The sequence below is a fragment of the Mauremys mutica genome, chromosome 15 (assembly GCF_020497125.1).
Source record: "Mauremys mutica isolate MM-2020 ecotype Southern chromosome 15, ASM2049712v1, whole genome shotgun sequence".
Taxonomy (NCBI): domain Eukaryota; kingdom Metazoa; phylum Chordata; order Testudines; family Geoemydidae; genus Mauremys; species Mauremys mutica.
This window is the reverse complement of record NC_059086.1, coordinates 31,740,669-31,759,961: the sequence shown is the minus strand read 5'-3', so window position 1 is coordinate 31,759,961 and position 19,293 is coordinate 31,740,669. Positions and strand designations below refer to the sequence as shown.

The 19,293-nt window shown below is 64.2% G+C and overlaps 2 protein-coding genes across 3 annotated transcripts; one reads left to right on the top strand and one right to left on the bottom strand.

The window, feature by feature from the left end:
• Positions 1 to 1,360: 1,360 nt before the first annotated feature.
• Positions 1,361 to 10,822, bottom strand: LOC123350619 (sphingosine kinase 2-like). Of its 2 annotated transcripts, none has more exons than XM_044989280.1 (5): positions 9,589 to 10,822; positions 5,011 to 5,160; positions 4,547 to 4,641; positions 4,260 to 4,375; positions 1,361 to 3,885 (listed from the first exon to the last, which is right to left on the bottom strand). In XM_044989280.1, exons 1-5 carry the CDS (start codon positions 10,010 to 10,012, stop codon positions 2,907 to 2,909), a joined length of 1,764 nt encoding a protein of 587 aa, XP_044845215.1. In that variant the 5' UTR covers positions 10,013 to 10,822; the 3' UTR covers positions 1,361 to 2,906. The 2 variants fall into 2 exon arrangements, with proteins under 2 accessions (XP_044845215.1, XP_044845216.1); XM_044989281.1 differs by having other exon boundaries at positions 1,361 to 3,882; positions 9,589 to 10,820.
• A 2,247-nt stretch (positions 10,823 to 13,069) lies between these two features.
• LOC123349759 (60S ribosomal protein L18) lies at positions 13,070 to 19,053 on the top strand. Its single transcript, XM_044987932.1, has 7 exons — positions 13,070 to 13,143; positions 14,150 to 14,236; positions 14,511 to 14,618; positions 14,978 to 15,076; positions 15,648 to 15,771; positions 18,337 to 18,406; positions 18,929 to 19,053. The coding sequence occupies exons 1-7, from the start codon at positions 13,141 to 13,143 to the stop codon at positions 19,002 to 19,004; spliced, it is 567 nt and encodes a 188-aa protein (XP_044843867.1). The 5' UTR covers positions 13,070 to 13,140; the 3' UTR covers positions 19,005 to 19,053.
• The last annotated feature ends 240 nt before the right edge of the window (positions 19,054 to 19,293 follow it).

The window sequence follows — 19,293 nt, the reverse complement described above, 5'->3', positions numbered from 1 at the left end:
GGGCCCCGCGTCCTGTGTCTCCTGGCCCCGCCCCCTCTAGCCAGCTAGGATTTTCCAGGGTTTTTCTGTCTTTTCGGGTGTTTTTACAAAGCCGGGACCCCAGGTGCCGCCCCACGGACCCTGGGCGTTTACCGGCCCGCCGGATCCTCGCCCGTGGGCTGCTTTTCTCGGGGAGCGGGCGAGGCAGCGCGACAGAGCCAGGCCATCGTGGGGAGAAGCCAGTGAGCCGGCCCGTGGGAGAGCTCCGCTTTCGCAGCAGGGCTGGACGGACGGAGGCAGCGCTTCGAAAGCAGCGCGTGGATCTATTTTTTCAGGGGGGGACAGACAGACACACACGGCTACTGCAGCTCAGCACAAGAGGCCACCTTTTGGGGGGGGGGGGCGGAATGACTATTCCAGAGCAGCGCAGGATCTGCATGGGGGCGGGCGGCCGCAGCGATCTCAGGCCGGCGCAGGATTGGACGATGCCGTTTTATATTTTTATGGAGGAGGAGACTTATTTCATACAGAAAGAAACAAATCTATATAAGGGGGGGGTCCGAGGTCCGGCTGTCACTGCCGAGGGGAGGGTCTTGGTGGGTTTTTTCCTTTCCGAATGCAGATGGGCGGCCGGCCGCTTCCGCTGGCTGGTGCCAATTGTACCAGGGCAATAAAGAAGCCGAGAAAGCGATGAACAGAGCTCGGTGGTGGGAGTGTGTTTTGAATGGGGGCGGGAGGGTGCCCCCCTGCTAGAGGGGGGTGTAGATCTGCCTGCTGGGAGGGGCTGGGCCCTGCTCTGTGGGGGAGGGTGAATGATGTGTTCGTGGCAGGGGCAGTCCCTGGGGTTAACACCCCGCCCCGGCCTCGGGATGGGGCACCAGCAGGTTTTAGTGCCGCAGACCCTAATATTGATCAGCAGCACACGGACACCCCAGCTGGCTTGGGGGGGGGGGGGGGGCTGGGTCAGAGCTCCCCAGTCCCACCTGGGGGCCAGCACCCCCTAGAGGGGAAAGACCCCAAGGCCCCAGTCCCTGCCCCGGGGCCGGATGGGAGCCAGCGCCCCCTAGAGGGGAAGACCCCATTCCCCAGGTGATGGGGCCTTGTTTACTTTCACGGGACACTTGTGCTGTGCTGCCCCATAGTGGTCAAACCCAGCAATGCACCTTCATTTCTCTTCCAGCTTTGCAACGCACAAGGGTCCCCCCTTCAACTAATGGAGGATCCAGAGCACTGGGCTCCCCCCCAGCTCTGCCGGTGCCCCTCACTCCCGACCCGCAGCCCCTGCTAGCCCGGCCCTGGGCTCCCCCACAGCAACTGTGCCAGTGCCCCTCACTCCCGACCCGCAGCCCAGCAGCTGAATGAAGGGCGCGGCCCAGAGGCCTCATGCTCTTGCTTTATTGCATAGGTCTAAATCACTTCGACAGGGACGAGACGTGGGAACAGCGAGGGCAGCCGTGGCACACGCAGGGTTAACACACAGGGCCTGATGCCAGTGCCCCCCCCCTTAGCAAGGCACCTGGGGGGCAGGGGGAGAAATTGCCTCCCACTGCATTGCGGGGGAAGTCAGAGCTGCTCCTCCCACTGCCTTGCTGGACAGCAGGGGAAAGGGGTTCATGGAGCTGATGGGGGAAAAAGGTCAGATACTGGGATAGATGGGCCCATGGGGCTGATCTGGACAGGGCCGGGGGGACACCAGGGTAGATGGGCCCATGGGGCTGATCTGGACAGGGCAGGGGGGGACACCAGGGTAGATGGGCCCATGGATCTGATCAATTTCAGCTCATTCTAGTTTCTTGCTCACATCAGAGTTACTGGTGGGGGGGGGGGAGGCTGTTAGTAGCAGCAACTAGTAGGACACACAGGACAGACAGACATTGTCATCTCTTCCCCCCTCCCCCACAGCCCACCAGGCCTCCCCCCCTCACAGAGCACAGAGGTTTTAGTGCAAAGAAATCTCCAGCGTGCGGCCTTTGCTGGGCCCTGCCCCTTCCCGCCGGGCTCTGGTGCACCTGGCACCTGGCCAGCGGAGGGGGGCCAGCCTGCCAGCCTCTGCGATAGAGGGAAACTGAGGCACGTACCTGCCCACCACTGCCCTCACCCCCTAGGCTCCACTCCCCTCCCAGAGGCAGGAAAAGACCCCAGGAGTCATGGCTCCCACCCCCCAGTAGACCCCCCCCTCCAAAAATTGTACCTGCTGCTCACATAGGGGAGTGGGGTCTAGTGATTAGAGCGGGGGTGGGGTGGAGACTGGGAGCCAGGACTCCTGGGTTCTATCCTGGCTCAGGGGGGAGGGGGGCGCTAGTGGTTAGAGCAGGGGCAGCCAGCCAGCATGACCGCACCACCGAGATCAGCAACTGGTCCGCAAAGCCACGCCCCCTCCCCCGCGTGTGATGGGGGCATCTTGCCTGCAGCCCCACCTCCAGCCCCCAGGGGGAGACACCAGGCTGCACACATGTGGGGGGGGCGCACAGGTACTGCAGCGCCTGCTGGGACGCCTGCCACCCCCTCCCACTCCCCCCCGTGGCTGGAGGCACCAGCCCCGGGGCTCCCCACGCGGGCACAGCCTCCCCCTCCGTGGCAGGCAGTGGGAACGTGCCCCGGTTGCGACTCCCTAGCGCCCCCTGGACGCGGGATTGGGGGGGGAGGGTGAAAAAGGGCCTTTCCCTCCTGTGACCCCCCCAGGGTGGGAGACCCCCCCCTCCCCCAGGGGTCATGCCCCTGCCTTACATTCATTCAGTGGGTGATGCCAGGATCAAAGCAATAAATAGGCAGCTTTAGGCAGGCGCCGGGCGGTCAGTCCCCGCTGCCGCCAGGAGCGGGGGGGAGGGGGGGCGGCACGGCCCCTGCCAGCCGTTTCCTGCTACCCCCCGCACCAAGCTGGCTGGAGAGGGGCCTGGCCCCCCCCTCTCCGCACCCAGCCGGGGGCATCAGCCGGTGGCGATCTTGAGGCGGTCGATGCCGGTGATCAGTCTGGCGAGGCCCCGGTGCACCTGGCCCTGGATGGGGCCGTATTCCACCCGCTCGCCGTCCACGGTCAGGATGCCCTTGCGGGTGAGGGGCTCCAGGCGGAAGGCCCGGACAGGCACGTGGACAAGGTGGGGGCACTCCTGCTCAAAGTGGCTGCCCTTCTCCATGGCCAGGAAGACGCGGACCAGGGCGGCGCGGGAGATGCCGGCTTTGATGAAGCAGAGGTGGATGAGCCCGTCGTCGAAGCGGGCGAAGGGGGCGGCGAAGAGGTCGGCCCCCAGGTGGCTCTGGTAGATGGCCAGCACCAGCACGAAGTTGTCCTCCACCGTCACCCAGGAGCCGGGCACCGGCTGCCCCAGCGGCACCAGCAGCTCGTCCGGGGGGCCGCCCACCCGGGCCTCGCCCGGCCCGCCGGCCGGCAGCTCCCCCGGCCCGGGTTCGAAGGAGAAGCTGGGCGGGGGCAGGACGGAGGCAGAGGAGGGGGGCGGGGAGCCGGGCGAGGGGCAGGGCGTGGGGGCCGGCTCGGCCCCCCGGAAGGCGTGACGCTCCTCGCACAGCCCCATGTCGGACAGGGCGCGGTGCAGGGGCAGGCGCTGCAGGGGCAGGCGGCCGTTGGGGGCCACGGTGATGCTGCGGGAGATGGGCCGGTGGGCGGGGGCGTCGGCGGCAGGCAGGTAGGCGAGGCGCCCGCGGTAGGTGTGCATGGAGGCCAGGCGCACCAGGGTGCCCAGCGTGAAGCGGGCGGCGCCCATGTGCCGGTACTTCTCGCTCTCGATGTCCACGTCCGAGACGAAGCCCCAGGCCACGCTGAGGCAGGAGAAGCAGCGGGTGCCCGAGGCCGTGGTGACGGCCACCAGGTCCAGGGGGGTGACGGCCGCGTGGCACAGCAGCAGGGCGCAGTTCAGCAGCAGCTCCAGGCCCAGCACCTGCTCCAGCCTGCTGGGGGGCAGGGTTGGGGTGAGCCGCCCGGCCAGGGGGTGCAGCTCACTGGTAAAGCAACCCCCCCTCCCCCGCCCCTTGCTGCAGGGGGAGCCGCTCCCTCCAGCCCCCAGGGGGACACATGGGGAGCGCAGGAGGTGCGGGATAGGGGAGGACCTCCCCCCGCAACCCCCATCTGCTCCCCATGCACCCCCCCAGCCCCAACTCCCCTTCTTGAGCCGGGTATAGAACCCAGAAGTCCTGGCTCTCAGGCCCCGCCCCCGACCACTGGACCCCCTTCCCTTCTCAGAGCCAGAGAGAGAACCCAGGCATCCAGGCCCCCAGTCCGTTTCCCCCACCCCCCCACACACACACCCCGCTAGCGCTGCCCTTACCCGGCGTTACAGTTGATGGCTCCGGCCAATGCGTTCCCCGAACCACTCGGTAAAATCCCAATCGGCATCTTGATGGCCTGCTCCCAGTCGGGGCGCTCCATGAGCCCGTTGAGAACCTGCCGGCACACAGGTGAACCGCTGTGGGGGCTAGTGGTGAGAGCAGGGGGGGGGGGGCTGGAAGCCAGGACTCCTGGGTTCTCTCCCTGGCTCTGGGAGGGGAGTGAGGTCAGACCTACAGCAGGGGAGGGTGCCAGGGTCGTTATGGCCGGGGAGGGGCGGGGCGTTACCTCATATAGGAGCCCGTCCCCCGAGACGGCGACGATCCCATCCCATTCTGCCAGGTTGATGCCCTTCACCAGCTCCCGGGCGTGGTTCGGCCTCTCTGGGAGCAGGAGGAGAGAGACGGGGTATCAGACAGCCCCTCCCCCTGCCCCACCGGCCCTGCCCCCTCCCCCCCAGCCCCTCCCCCTGCCCCACCGGCCCTCCCCCTGCCCCACCAGCCCTGCCCCCTCCTCCCCAGCCCCACCGGCCCTGCCCCCTCTGGCCCTGCCCTTCCCCCTGCCCCACCGGCCCTGTCCCCTGCCCCACCGGCCCTGCCGGCCCTGCCCCACCGGCCCCGCCCCCTGCCCCACCGGCCCTGCCCCACCGGCCCTGCCCCCTCCTCCCCAGCCCCTCGCCCTGCCCCCTCCTCCCCAGCCCCTCGCCCTGCCCCACCGGCCGCGGGTCCTTCTCTCTCCCGCCCCCCCCTCACCCGTCTGGATCAAGTTGAAGCTGATGTCCGCCTCCGTGATCATGGGCAGCACGTGGGTCTGGCACCACTGAAGGGCCAGGCCCCTGCCCCCAAACGGGTTCAGCAGGAGCAGCAGCCGGCGCGGGCGCGGCAGGAGGCTGGGAGCGATGTCTGAAAGGAGAGCGGGGAGAGCAGGTCAGGGGAGCCCTGCCCGGCGCGGAGCCACGGCTGCCTCTGGGGCGGGGGCTGGTTACACAGGGACCCCTTGCCAGGGGACGCGGCTGCCCCTGGGGCGGGGGCTGGTTACACAGGGACCCCTTGCCAGGGGACGCGGCTGCCCCTGGGGCGGGGGCTGGTTACACAGGGACCCCTTGCCAGGGGACGCGGCTGCCCCTGGGGCGGGGGCTGGTTACACAGGGACCCCTTGCCAGGGGACGCGGCTGCCCCTGGGGCGGGGCGTGGGGGCAGGGAGTACAGGGACAGTAATGAAATGCTGAACTGTGGTGCCAGCAGATGCCCGTGGGCACCACACACCTGGCTGGCGCTAAGCTCAGCCGTTCCGTAAAGGCCCCGCCGGGCGAGGGAAGCCCTGTGCGCCAGCCAGATCTGATACAGACACCTGCCGTGTTAGCAGCCCTGTCACTTCCTCGCCGCGAGCTGCACGCTCCGGGTTGCCGAGAGCGAGCCAGAGGGGAGACAAGGAAGCACCAAATGCTGCAACCAGGAAACGTAAAAAAACCCAACACACACACACACACCCCACAGGCTCCAATCACCCGGTCTCGCCTCAAAGCCCCCGAATCTCTCAGCTTTGCTGGCCCAAAGCTCCCCAAGGAGAGGGCCAATCTGCAGGGTGCTCCTTCGGCTCCGCTCCGAGCAAACGGGTACACGCTTTGCCTTCCCTGAAGCCTGTCGCTAGGCTGACACGGCCAGGGTGCTGCCAAGTTTGGGTGCCTGCTTTATACCGCGGAGAACCGCGGCTTCCGGAACAGCAGGTGACCAGCAGACAGCTCAAGGCTGCCGGTTTCGGAAGAGCTCGGCTGGCGACACGGAAACACCGGAGCCAGGCTGGGCGTTGGGTGCACGGATAAAAACCTTGCAGGGCAGTTGCAATTAAAGCCAGACTGAATCCTGTTCAAACAGCAAAGCCCAGCAATGCGGAGGGCAGCCGGCCAAACCTGAAAAACCAGAAAGCAGCTCAGAAGCTGTTTGGACATGGTAGGAGGACGACAAGCCGTTGCCATGAAACCTCGGAGGCAAGGAGCGAGGTCTCCCAGGCAAAAGGATCAAACTCCAAACGCCAAAGCCCGACAGCCTAAACGCACAAGCTGGGGGAAATTCATCTCCCAAGAGACGACGCACGTCCAGCCGAAGGCGCACGCTTTCATAAATGCGCGCACTATGGACTTTTTCAGCAGTTCGCTGCACCCCCGTGGTCGCAGCGGGGACTCGTATTACAGACAATCCAGACGAGATGTCATGCCGGGACCGATCACGCACGATGCCAAAGAGCCTGCCTGGAGAGCGGAAGTGACTATTCGTGGCAAGACTTGACAACTGGCCCAGGAGCAGAGGTCTCCGTCGCGTCGACCCCAACCAGAGCCGGGGTCACCTCATGTAGCCGTGACTTGCCCTGGAGGGCAGCCCAGGCCGGCTCATCGCAGAGACAACAGCTTTGCGTTCAGACTGCACGGGATCAAAGACCAAGGACCTTCTCGGCCGCCGCGTGGCAGCCACGACAGAAGAATTTGACGGAGGATTTGATGTTGGACATTGGAAAGGAGATCCACTAGAAAACAGGCCACAATTCACCGCTGCGGGATTTCAGTCACTTTGATCAAGCGAATGGAGCAGCTGAGGAAATCAGAGAGCCAAGAAAAATCCCACAGCAGGGAAGATCCATCCGTCGCTCTTCCGAGTTACAGATAGACACCGACAGCAGCTCCTGGCCATAGTCCTGCACAGCTCCGGATGACACGACACCTCCGAGCTCCTGAACCGGCTTTGGAAAAGAATCTATGAAGAGAGTCACCAAGTCTAGAACCAGACAATCACATTCGGGACCGAGAGGACGGAGAAAAAGAATGGTGAACTCCAGCTGTCGAGCGCCCCGATCACACGCGATTGACACGTCTCCGGTCCGTTCGTTGGGAGGAACAAGCCACAGAGCAAACCCCCCGCAGGTGGCGGATGCACAGCGAGGCACCGACCATTGAAGGATGCCAGGCCGACCACGGCCAGGCGGTGCAGCGAACGGCCAGCCAGGCGGCTGAGCTGCGACAGTCGGGTCATGTAATGAGAAACCCAGGACAACTCCGAGACACTTACACTGATCCACTCTGTGCTTCTGAGCTAGCGTGACAGTGGCAGGAGGGTGGGGCACAGGGGCTGGTTACACATGGACCCCTCGCCTGGCATGGAGATGCAGCCCCCCCCGGGCGGGGCACAGGAAGAGGGCCCTCTACTGAGCCCCCCACCCCACTCCAGGCTGCATAGCCCCCCCTAGTGCCACACTGGGGTACTGGGCCCGGCACAGACGGCCAGGGGAGAGCGCCCTGCCCTGTTCCATGCAGCCGGGGCAGCTCTGCCCTCACCACGGGGCCCGGCAGGGTGAGGGAAGTAGATAAGTGATCCCGGAGGATGTGCGGGGAAGAAAGATTAACCCAGAACCACCACCACACACACTGCAGAAGGAACGCTGGGGCATGCAACCACTCATCCATTTCCTAGTGCCTGCCCACTGCGGGGCTGGGAGCCAGGACTCCTGGGTTCTCTCCCTGGCTCTAGGAGGGGAGCAGAGTGTAGTGGTTAGAGCAGGGGGGGCTGGGAGCCAGGACTCCTGGGTTCTCTCCCTGGCTCTGGGAGGGGAGCAGAATGTAGTGGTTAGAGCGGGGGTGCTGGGAGCCAGGACTCCTGGGTTCTCTCCCCAACTCTAGGAGGGGAGCAGAGTGTAGTGGTTAGAGCAGGGGGGCTGGGAGCCTGGACTCCTGGGTTCTCTCCCTGGCTCTGGGAGGGGCATGTAATCAAGTGGTTGGAGGGCGGGGGGGGGGGCGGATTCTCCTCACTCCAAGTCAAAAGTTCCCCGGTTATCGTACCAGGCGGAGACGGCTGCACTTTACACCCAGGGCTGATAGCGGGGCAGGTTCTGCAGGGTCTCCGGCCCAGAGAGGCAGCGCTGATACCCCCCCGCCCATAAACCCAATGCCCAGCGTGCCCCCCAACCAGCCAGCCCCACTCATGCACATCCACTGCACCCATGCACACCCCTGCCCCAGTCCCCCACCCTATCCCTAGGCACCCTCTGGAGCCAACCCCCATGCTAGCAAGCCCCCATCCATGGCATCTGCCCCCCAGCCCTCAGCAGGAGCAGAGAGGTGGGGAGCCACTGCCCAAGGCAACCCCGAGTCCCTCCAGCAGGGATCCTGCCCCCCCAGGGTTTGGGAGGCTCCTTGAGAGGCCCTGATGTGGGAGGGGTTAGACCAAGTGTGTGTGTGGGGGGAGATGGGGGCCCTCAAGGGCAGCGGGGGGGGGGGGGGGGGGGCGGACAAGGAATCCAACAGCCCCACCTTCAAGACAATCCATTGACCTTTGGCCAGGCTGCGGAAGACAAAGGAGCCCAGCCCGGCCTGTCCCTGCCCCTGGATCCCCGCCCGGGACAAGGAAAGGACGGGGCCGCGCCCGGCCTGCGAGTTCCCTGAACCGAGGCGTCACCATCCGGACCCCAAGCATGCCAGGCTCCACCCCGGCCACTGGCTCCAGCCCCACCTGTGGGCCCACACAATCCGGACAGCCTGCCTGCCTCCCGGCTGCCCCATACTCTAGGGGCTGGACCCCCCTCCCAGGGCTGGGGAGAGAACCAAGGCGTCCTGATGCCCAGCTCCCCATCCCACCCCCCACGCTCTAACCACCAGACTCCCCCTCCCCTCCCCGGGCCAGGGAGAGAACCCAGGCTTCCGGGCCCCCATCCTGGGCCTGTAAAACCCACCCAGGGCGGTTCAGCGTGGCAGGCAAAGCTAGAGGGGGCAGGCGTCCCCTCTTCGCCGGGTCTGGTTTTGGGGGCTCTCCAGCAGCTGAGATCGCGGAGCCATTGCTGGCTGCAGCCCCTTGTCCCAGGCGCACATTCAGGTTAGAGCAGAGAGGGCTGGGAGCCAGGACGCCTGGGTTCTATCCCGGCTCTGGGAGGTGAGTGGGGTCTAAGTGGGTTAAAGCAGCGGGGGCTGGGAGCCAGGACGCCTGGGTTCTATTTCTAGTTCTGGGAGTGCAGTCTAGCAGGTGAGGGCAATGGGGGTGGGGGCTGGGAGCCAGGACGCCTGGGTTATCTCCCCGGCTCTGGCAGGGGAGTGGGGTCTAGTGGGTTAGAGCAGAGGGGGCTGGGAGCCAGGACGCCTGGATTCTCTCCCCGGCTCTGGAAGGGGAGTGGGATCTAGTGGGTTAGAGCAGGGGGGGCTGGGAGCCAGGACACCTGGGCTCTATTTCTAGCTCTGGGAGTGCAACCTAGCAGGTGAGGGCAATGGGGGTGGGGGCTGGGAGCCAGGACTCCTGGGTTCTCACCCCAGGTCCAGGAGGGGAGCAGGGCAGACGGCACAGAGGCGGCCTTACCTGTGTCGCTGGAGATGGGGATGCCCAACACCAGGCACTTGATGGCAGCCGCCCATTTCTCCGCCACCGCTTGGTTCTTCTCGTAGTCGTCGGCCCCATCCACCTGGAAGGTCCGCGCCGCCCTCTGCCGCCCGCGCCCCGACCCCACCGCCACCTTCCTCTTCTTCAGCGGGTAGGCGTAGACAGAGAAATACGCCGCCCGGTCGGCCGGCGCCCGGCTACGCAGCGTGTGGCAACCCACCACCTCGGCCAGGGGCACCACGGTGCGCTGGTCCGTCTCCGGCTTGGGCACCAGCCGCTGGATGTGCAGCGCCGTCCGGGTCAGGCTGAGGGCGTAGCGGGACCCCTTGGAGGGGTAAGCCCCAAACTCCCCGTGAAGCAGCGTCTCCGCGCCCTCGCCGTACGGCCCCAGAACGAGGTTCATCTTCCCGGCGGGGACGCGGCCCAACCCGCCTTCCCCAGCAGGCTCAAGCCGCACTTCGGGTGGGTCCTTCCAGCACCATCCACTCTCCCCTAGTTCCCCGCCCAAACCCAGACCAAACCGCCACTAGAACGTGGCCCGCGCCTGGGCGGGGGGTGGATCAGCGCCGGGCCAGGGGCAACTAACCCCACTAGGAGAAATGTCCAGATCCAACCCCCCAAGTCTGTTCTGCTGCCTCTGGCCCACCCAGACGCCGGCGGGATCTTTACGCCCCACGGCGCCCCATCCCCGAGGGCAGCGCCCCAGGGCAGGAATACGGGGAATCTCGAGCAGCCGAGGAATGAGAGCCGGCTTGACTAAGCGGCTCAGCAGGGGGAAGGGCCCGCAGGGAGCCAGAAACCGGCTTCAGCCTTTCCCCTCCCGAGGGGCCCAGCGGGGAGGGGGGAGCTGAGTTGGCTCCAGCCCTCTCCCCCCTCCCCGATGTCTGCGTTCGCCTGGGGGTGGGCGGGGGGGGCCGGCTCGGCAGGAGGGAGCCAGGAGTCGCTGGGATTTTTAAAGACACTTGAAAAGTTTCTTTCCCCCGCAATGGGGCCTGGGGAAATGGGGGGTTGGACCCGATCCAGCCCCCCCCCCAGCTAGGGACACAGGCGGGGAGCAGCCTGGCCCCGCGCCACAGGGCAGGGGGGCTGGGAAATGGGCCCCCCCGCAGGGCTGACACCTGCCACCATCCCCCGCCCCCAGCAGCAGGTGCTTCCCCTCGCCCCCCCCCTTCCTCCTTCGCCCCCTTCCCTCTGGCCCCCCTGCCCCTGAACCTGCCTCCCTCCCTCTCTCCAGGAAGTGCTTCCAGCAGGCGCGAGCCGGCCCCATAAATGGGGAGGAGTGGCTGGCTCCCGCCAATCACAGAACAGCCCCTTCCAGGCCCACCAATCAGGGCGCTTTACCTCCACCCCCACCTCCGCTCCCACTCCCGGGCCAGGAGGCGGCCACCTTTGTGGAGGGCAGCATCAGTCACGCCGGCTTCGCCCTCCTTCCGATAGTCCCTGTCGCGGCCATCTTTGTTGTGGGCGGAAAGGACTGTCTCCACCCTCCTCCCTGCGATTCAATGGGCTGTGGCGGCCATTTTGAATGTGGGCAAGGGAGACAACGTCCCTTCCTGTCTGAACCGACGGATGGGGCGGCCATCTTTGTCTGGAATTAGGCCCTGCCTTTATTCCCAGCCCTCCCATAGAAACCAAATGGGCATGACGGCCATCTTGGATGTGGGCAAAGGAAATTGCTTCTCCCTCCATAACAGCTAATGCATATGGTGACCATATTTAGTAGGGGAAATGCAGCGTGGGACTCCCATTGTGCTAGGAGCTGTACATTATTTATTAGGGGTATTATGGTAGCACCTAGGAGCCCCAATCACAGCCCAGGACCACATTGTGCTAGGGGCTGTACATTATAATTTCTACCAGGTGTTAATACGGTGCCGCCCAAGAGCTCACAATCTAAGCACCCACAGTGGTTTATTATAATAATAATTTGTAATGAAAATTAACAAATTAATAATAATTATATTCTTATTGTTATTGATTATTTGCATTGTGCTAATACTTAAAGGCATCAATCAGACTCTGTTTATTATTTTTAATAATGAGAGAGACTATTATTCAAGTCTACTACTCCCATATTGGTATATAGATTTTTTGTCCCACCTGTATGGTAACCAATTCCTCCCCTCCTCCTACCCCCCCAAGACTCAAATGTACAAGTAACTGTGGATTAATGGCAACTAGAGAGACTTGAAAATGAACGGACGGAAGAAGTTTTCCATTGGAAAATGCTGATCTGGTAACATCAAAACGCAGGCATGCGTCAATGTCTTATAAACATTCTGCAGAAAATGTTTCCTTTCAATACGGGCCAAAGGTTTCCTTTCGGGCGCTTCCTTTGGACTTTGATGCTCTCCGCGATAAGGCAACACAATAGAAAGGTTAAAGGTGTCCATGAGGCTGAAAGGGAGGGATTATTTTGCCCAAACGGGCGACATTTCCACTTGAGGGACGAAACGAAATTGCAACATGTCAGAATTCCCCGTGGATCTGAGGCGCAGTCACTGTGGTCTAGTGTCTAATGTCCAAAGTAGTCTAGTATCAGAGGGGTAGCCGCGTTAGTCTGGATCTGTAAAAGCAGCAAAGAGTCTTGTGGCACCTTATAGACTAACAGACGTATTGGAGCATGAGCTTTCGTGGGTGAATACCCACTTTGTCGGATGCATGTAGTGGAAATTTCCAGAGGCAGGTATAAATATGCAAGCAAGAATCAGGCTAGAGATAACAAGGTTAGTTCAATCAGGGAGGATGAGGCCCTCTTCTAGCAGTTGAGGTGTGAACATCAAGGGAGGAGAAACTGCTTTTGTAGCTGGCTAGCCATACACAGTCTTTGTTTAATCCTGAGCTGATGGTGTCAAATTTGCAGATGAACTGGAGCTCAGCAGTTTCTCTTTGAAGTCTGGTCCTGAAGTTTTTTTGCTGCAGGAGGGCTACCTTTAAAACTGGTATTGTGTGTCCAGGGAGGTTTGAAGTGTTCTCCTACAGGTTTTTGTATATTGCCATTCCTGATATCTGACTTGTGTCCATTTCTCCTAGGGTCACCAGACAGCAAGTGTGAAAAATCAGGACAGATAGTGGCGGTGGGGGGGTAATAGGAGCCTATATACGAAAAAGCCCCATATATCAGGACTGTAGGGACATTTGGTCACCCTAATGTATCCCAAACTAGTCTAGTCTGTCCAGTCACCAAATTTGGATCTGTTCTGCTCTATTCCAGGCTAGTGACCATGTTATATTGGACTGTAGTTAACTCCAGGAGACACTCTCTGTTCTGCTGCAGTATCCCCAGCCTAGTCTAGCCCCCAGCTCTGGGAGAACTGATCTGGCTGGGCTCCATAAACTCTATCAGAGGCGCTATCATAGTTTGGAGTCCTCCAGCACCATCGAGCCCGCCGGCCGGAGCGTCCCACGTCTGGCGCCAGCGGGGCCCTGCCTGCCGCTGCGCTGCCATAGAGCGGAGCGCCCGCTCCCATCAGCCCCCGCGCGGCCCCGCCTCCTTCCTTCCCAGGCCGAGGTGCCGCCACTGCCGCCGCCATGGTAAGGCCGGGGGGGGGCGCGGGGAAATCCGCCGCCATCCCCCGGGCGGGGGGCGCCGAGCCCGGGCCTGGGGCTGGGGGGGGCTGGGGCGGGGCCCGGGGGGGGGCGGATCGCCCTGAATGGGCGGGGGGGCTCCATCGCCGGGGCCTCCCCCGCGCACATGCAGGGAGATGGGGGGGGGGCTCCTGCCCGGGGCAGCTGGGGGGGGCGGGCAAGGGGAGGGGGCTGGGGGGCGTGTGAGAGTGGGGGGCACCCAGCCGTGGGGGGTGGAGGAGGGAATGGGGGGCACACAGCGGGGGTGGGGGGATCCCGGTGGGGGGTGGAGGAGGGAATGGGGGGCACCTAGTGGGGGGATCCCGGTGGGGGGTGGAGGAGGGAATGGGGGGCACACAGCGGGGGTGGGGGGATCCCGGTGGGGGGTGGAGGAGGGAATGGGGGGCATACAGCGGGGTTGGGGGAGGCACATAGCGGGGGATCCCCGTGGGGGGTGGAAGAGGGAATGGGGGGCACCTAGTGGGGGTGGGAAGGGGGTCATAAGCGGAGGTGAGGGGGGACATGGGGCATCAGGTGGGGCTGGGGGGACCCGTGGAGCAGAGGGCATGGGGGTTACCTGGTGTGTGGGGGGAGCAGCCGGGGGGGCACCCAGCAGCCGAGGACAGGGGTGACCTGCAGTGGGGAGGACACGCTGGTGTTGGGGTCACCCCATGTGGGGGGTACTGTGGGGCATATGGTGTGAGAGGGGGTGGCACTGGTGGTTGGGCTGTTTGGGGGGAACCCCATAAGGGGCAGGGTGAGGATTGGAGGCCATGGGGGGGACGGGCCATAGGGGGGGCTGCCATGGCCACCCTGGGAGCAGTGGCTGTTGAGGTGGCGGCAGCAGGGGATGGGGTGACTTACGTGGTACTGGCTGCATGGGAGAGTCGGGGCACCCCTCAGACCCACAGTTTGGGGAGTCTGGGTGGGGGACACTGAGGCAGGGGCCCTGACGGTGTCTGTCCCCCCCCAGGGTGTCGATATCCGACACAACAAGGACCGCAAAGTTCGCCGCACAGAGCCCAAGAGCCAGGACATCTACCTGCGCCTGCTGGTCAAGGTAACGCTGCGCCCCCCCCCCCCCCCCCATGCCTGGGTTCTCTCCGCTCGGGGAGGGGGGTGGGGAGTGAGGACTCCTGGCATCTACTCCTGGCTCTGGGAAGGGGAGGGGGGCTGGGAGCCAGGACACCTGGGTTCTGTGCTTGGGTCTGCCACTGACAGATGTGACCTATGCAAGCGCAGCCAGTAGAGCCCTTCACTGCCTCAGTTTCCCCTGGGTGCCTGCGGGGTGGGGGCGGGGCGAAGGGCTCCCCCTGACGGCTGTGTCCCCCCAGCTGTACCGGTTCCTGGCCCGTCGCACCAACTCCCGCTTCAACAAGGTCGTCCTGAAACGCCTCTTCATGAGCCGCACCAACCGCCCGCCGCTCGCCCTCTCCCGCATGGTAAGTGGGGACGGGCTGGGGGGTCTGCTGGGGCCCCTGCCGGCCCGGCCCACGGCCCCTGCCGGCCCGGCCCGCGACCTCGATCCCGACCCACAGCCCCTGCCGGCCCAGCCCTACCTGCATCCCTCAATCCTGACCCATGGCCCCCGCTGCTGGCCCTACCCACAGCCCCCTGCCAGCCCAGTCCGCAGCACCCCTGTGCTGTTCCGTTTGACTTGATATCCGGACTCCTGGGTTCTCGTCCTGCCTGAGTCCCTGTACCCTGGAGATACTGACAGGGTGTCCGGGGAGGGCCATGTCCCAGGGGGCACTGCCCAGAGGTGGGCTCACACTGATCCTCTGCCCTCTTCCTGCCCCAGATCCGCAAGATGAAGCTCCCGGGGCGGGATAACAAGACGGCCGTGGTGGTGGGAACCGTCACCGACGACATCCGCATCCACGACATCCCCAAGCTGAAGGTGAAACCGGGTGCTGCGGGGTCCCCACCCCAGCGAGTTGGGGGCCTGGACTCCTGGGTTCTCTCCTGGCTCTGGGAGGGGAATGAGGGCTAGTGGGGGTGGCTGGGGGAGAGCCAGGACTCCTGGATTCTTTCCCCAGCTCTGGAAGGGGAGCTGGGGGCCAGGACTCCTGGGTTCTCTCCTGGCTCTGGGAGGGGAGTGGGGAGTAGTGTGGCGGGCTGGGGGCCAGGACTCCTGGGTTCTCTCCTGGCTCTGGGAGGGGAGTGGGGAGTAGTGTGGCGGGCTAGGGGCCAGGACTCCTGGGTTCTCTCCTGGCTCTGGGAGGGGAGTGGGGAGTAGTGTGGCGGGCTAGGGGCCAGGACTCCTGGGTTCTCTCCTGGCTCTGGGAGGGGAGTGGGGAGTAGTGTGGCGGGCTGGGGGCCAGGACTCCTGGGTTCTCTCCTGGCTCTGGAAGGGGAGTGGGGAGTAGTGTGGCGGGCTAGGGGCCAGGACTCCTGGGTTCTCTCCTGGCTCGGGTGGGGGAGGCTGGGGGCCAGCACTGGGGCTGTCACTGACCCGTCTCTCCTGGCAGGTCTGTGCCCTGCGGGTCACCAAAGGAGCCCGCAGTCGCATCCTGAAGGCAGGGGGTCAGATCATGACCTTTGACCAGCTGGCCATGGCAGCCCCCAAAGGACAGGGCACCGTGCTGCTCTCGGGTGAGTCCTCCCACACCCTGTGCTGGGACGGGCGCCGGCCCTGCCCCACACAACCTGCACCAGGCAGCGGGGGCCAGCTGGGCTGCAGGGCCGGGGCTCAGCAGGGGGCGCTGTCCCCGGGCAGCCAGTTTGAACAGGGTGGGGTGCTGGGGCCTGCACTGTTCGTGCTGTTGAAATTGACCTGCCCCACCCCAGAGGGGCTGCGTCTCTGCGCTGGGCGAGGGGTCCCTGTGTCCCAAGCCCCCGTGTCCCACCCCAGAGGGGCCGCGTCTCTGCGCTGGGCGAGGGGTCCCTGTGTCCCAAGCCCCCGTGTCCCACCCCAGAGGGGCCGCGTCTCTGCGCTGGGCGAGGGGTCCCTGTGTACCCAGCACCTGCGCCCCACCCCAGAGGGGCTGCGTCTCTGCGCTGGGCGAGGGGTCCCTGTGTACCCAGCACCTGCGCCCCACCCCAGAGGGGCTGCGTCTCTGCGCTGGGCGAGGGGTCCCTGTGTACCCAGCACCTGCGCCCCACCCCAGAGGGGCTGCGTCTCTGCGCTGGGCGAGGGGTCCCTGTGTACCCAGCACCTGCGCTCCACCCCAGAGGGGCTGCGTCTCTGCGCTGGGCGAGGGGTCCCTGTGTCCCAAGCCCCCGTGTCCCACCCCAGAGGGGCCGCGTCTCTGCGCTGGGCGAGGGGTCCCTGTGTACCCAGCACCTGCGCCCCACCCCAGAGGGGCTGCGTCTCTGCGCTGGGCGAGGGGTCCCTGTGTACCCAGCACCTGCGCCCCACCCCAGAGGGGCTGCGTCTCTGCGCTGGGCGAGGGGTCCCCGTGTACCCAGCCCCCATGCTCCACCCCAGAGGGGCTGCGTCTCTGCGCTGGGCGAGGGGTCCCTGTGTACCCATGCCCCACCCCGGAGCCGGCCGCCCCAGACGAGGGGCCTTGCGTAGAATTATCGAAGTGGCAGGGACCTCGAGAGGTCATTTAGCCCAGTCCCCTGCACTCAAGGCAGGACCAAGTATTACCTAGACCATCCCTGACAGGGGTTTGTCCAACCTGCTCTTAAAATCCCCAATGATGCAGATTCCACAACCTGCCTGGGCGATTTATTCCAGTGCTTAACCCCCCTGACAGAAAGTTTGTCCTAATGTCCAACCTGAACCGCCCTTGCTGCAATTCAAGCCCAAAGCTTCTTGCCGTCTTCTCAGAACCATTTTTCTCCCTCCTCCTTGTAACAACCTTTTGTGTACTTGAAAACTGTCATCCCGTCCCCTCTCCGTCGTCTCTTCTCCAGACCAAGCAACCCCAGTTCTTTCCATCTTCCCTCACAGCTCATGTTCTCTAGACCTGAATCATTTTTGTTGCTCTTCTCGGGACTTTCTCCAATTTCTCCACATCTTTCCTGAAATGTGGCTCCCAGAACTGGACACGACGCTCCAGCTGAGGCCGAATGAGCGCGGAGTAGAGCAGAATTATTTCTCTTGTCTTGCTTACAACCCTCCTGCCAATACATCCCAGAAGGACGTTTGCTTTTTTTTGCAGCAGCAGCGTTACACTGTTACTCATATTTAGCTAGTGGTCCGCTCTGACCCCCAGATCCCTTCCTAGGCCGCCGTTCCCCAGTCTAAAGAACGAGTCCTTGTGGCACCTTGGAGACTGACACATTTATTTGAGCATCAACTTCCGTGGGCTGGAACCCACTTCATGGGATACATTCATTGTACATGTGCAGCTGATCGGTCCTTCCTACGTGCAGCGCTTTGCATGGGTCCTTATTGACTTTCATCCTATTGACTTCAGACCCGTTCTCCGGTTTGTCCAGATCATGTTGAATTTTCATCCTGTCCTCACTTGTGACCCCTCCCAGCCTGGTATCGCCCGCAAACGTTCTCCGTGTTCTCGCTATGCCGTTACGTAAACCAGCCATGAAGCTATTGAACAGAACCGGCCCCCGAACCGATCCCGGCGGGACTCCACTCGTTCTGCCCTTCCAGCCTGTGAACCCCTGATCACTACTCATAGAATCATAGATCAGGGTTGGAAGGGGCCTCAGGAGGTTCTAGTCTGACCCCCTGCTCAAAGCAGGGCCGATCCCCAGACCGATTTTTACCCCAGATCCCTAAATGGCCCCCTCAAGGATTGAACTCACAACCCTGGGTTTAGCAGGCCAATGCTCAAACCACTGAGCTACCCCACCCTGTCTGCTGGGGGCCGGTTTTCCAACCAGTAGCACCCAGCTTGTAGGAGCTCCGGCCAGGTTGGCTTTCCCTGGTTTGTGCATGAGAAGGGCTGCGAGACGGTAGCGGCAGCCTCACGCAAGTCAAGCTCTGCCCTGCCTAGCCTAGGAGCTGCCTTGGGCACAGCTCGGGGCAGGGTGGGGGGGCTCCCACTGCCGGGCCCTGACAGCCTGGCACATGGAGTTCCTGGCCCCCGAGCTCTGCATAGGGCCTGGCTGCCCCTGTGGGCTGGTGGCCGGAGCAGCCCCCCCCTGCCAGAGGCCACATCCTTCCCTTGGGGCCTTTCCTGGGAGGTGGGGGGGCTGCGCCCCCATGCGAGGGGTCACTGTTGGCGTAACTCTGTCTCCCCACAGGGCCCAGGAAGGGACGGCAGGTGTACCGGCACTTCGGCAAGGCCCCCGGCACCCCCCACAGTCACACCAAGTGAGTGCAAACCCCCCCCCCCCCCCCGCCCTGGGTCCCGCTTCCTGGGTGGGGGGAAGTCCGGGTAATAGGGGCATATCCCCAGCATGGATCATGTTCCTGTGTCTTGTGGGGGTCAGGACTCCTGGGTTCTCTCCCTGGCTGGGGGGGGGGCGGGGGGCAGGACTCCTGGGTTCTCCACCGGGCTATGGGGGGGAGTGGGGTCCGGTGGTTGGGCTGGGAGCCAGGACTCCTGGGTTCTCTCCCGGGCTATGGGGGGAGTGGGGTCTGGTGGTTGGGGGGCTGGGAGCCAGGACCCCCAGAGACCCTAGAGCCCCATGACCTGACCCACTAACATGTTGGGTCATGTCTGAAAACAACCCCTGACCTTGTGCTGCCCTTGGAGCTGGCAGCGGCCGTGTGCCCAGCTCCTGCGGGCACCTCGCTGCAGGGTGCCCCCTGGAGAGCGAGCAGGGAGCAGCCTGGGCCCTGGGCCTGAGCAGCACCGGGGGCATCCCGCTAACGCCTCTCCCCTCCCCGCAGGCCCTACGTGCGCTCCAAGGGGCGGAAGTTCGAGCGGGCCCGGGGCCGCCGCGCCAGCCGGGGCTACAAGAACTAACGGCGCCGGCCTGCGCCTGCCTGTGTCCAATAAATGGGTCAGAACCGGGGGCTGGTGTCTGTGTTTGCTTGTGGGGCGGCGCCCTCCCCCCCCAACCCAGGGGGGCCATGGCCCTGGAGCGGGAGAGGGGTCCCCAGATACCCAGCCCCCGCACCCCACCCCGGAGGGGCCGCATCCCAGCGTGGGGCGAGGGGTCCCCGGATACCCAGCCCCCGCATCTCAGCACTGGCTAAGGGGTCCCCAATACCCAGGCTCTGCGACCCACCACAGAGGGGCCCCATCCCAGTTG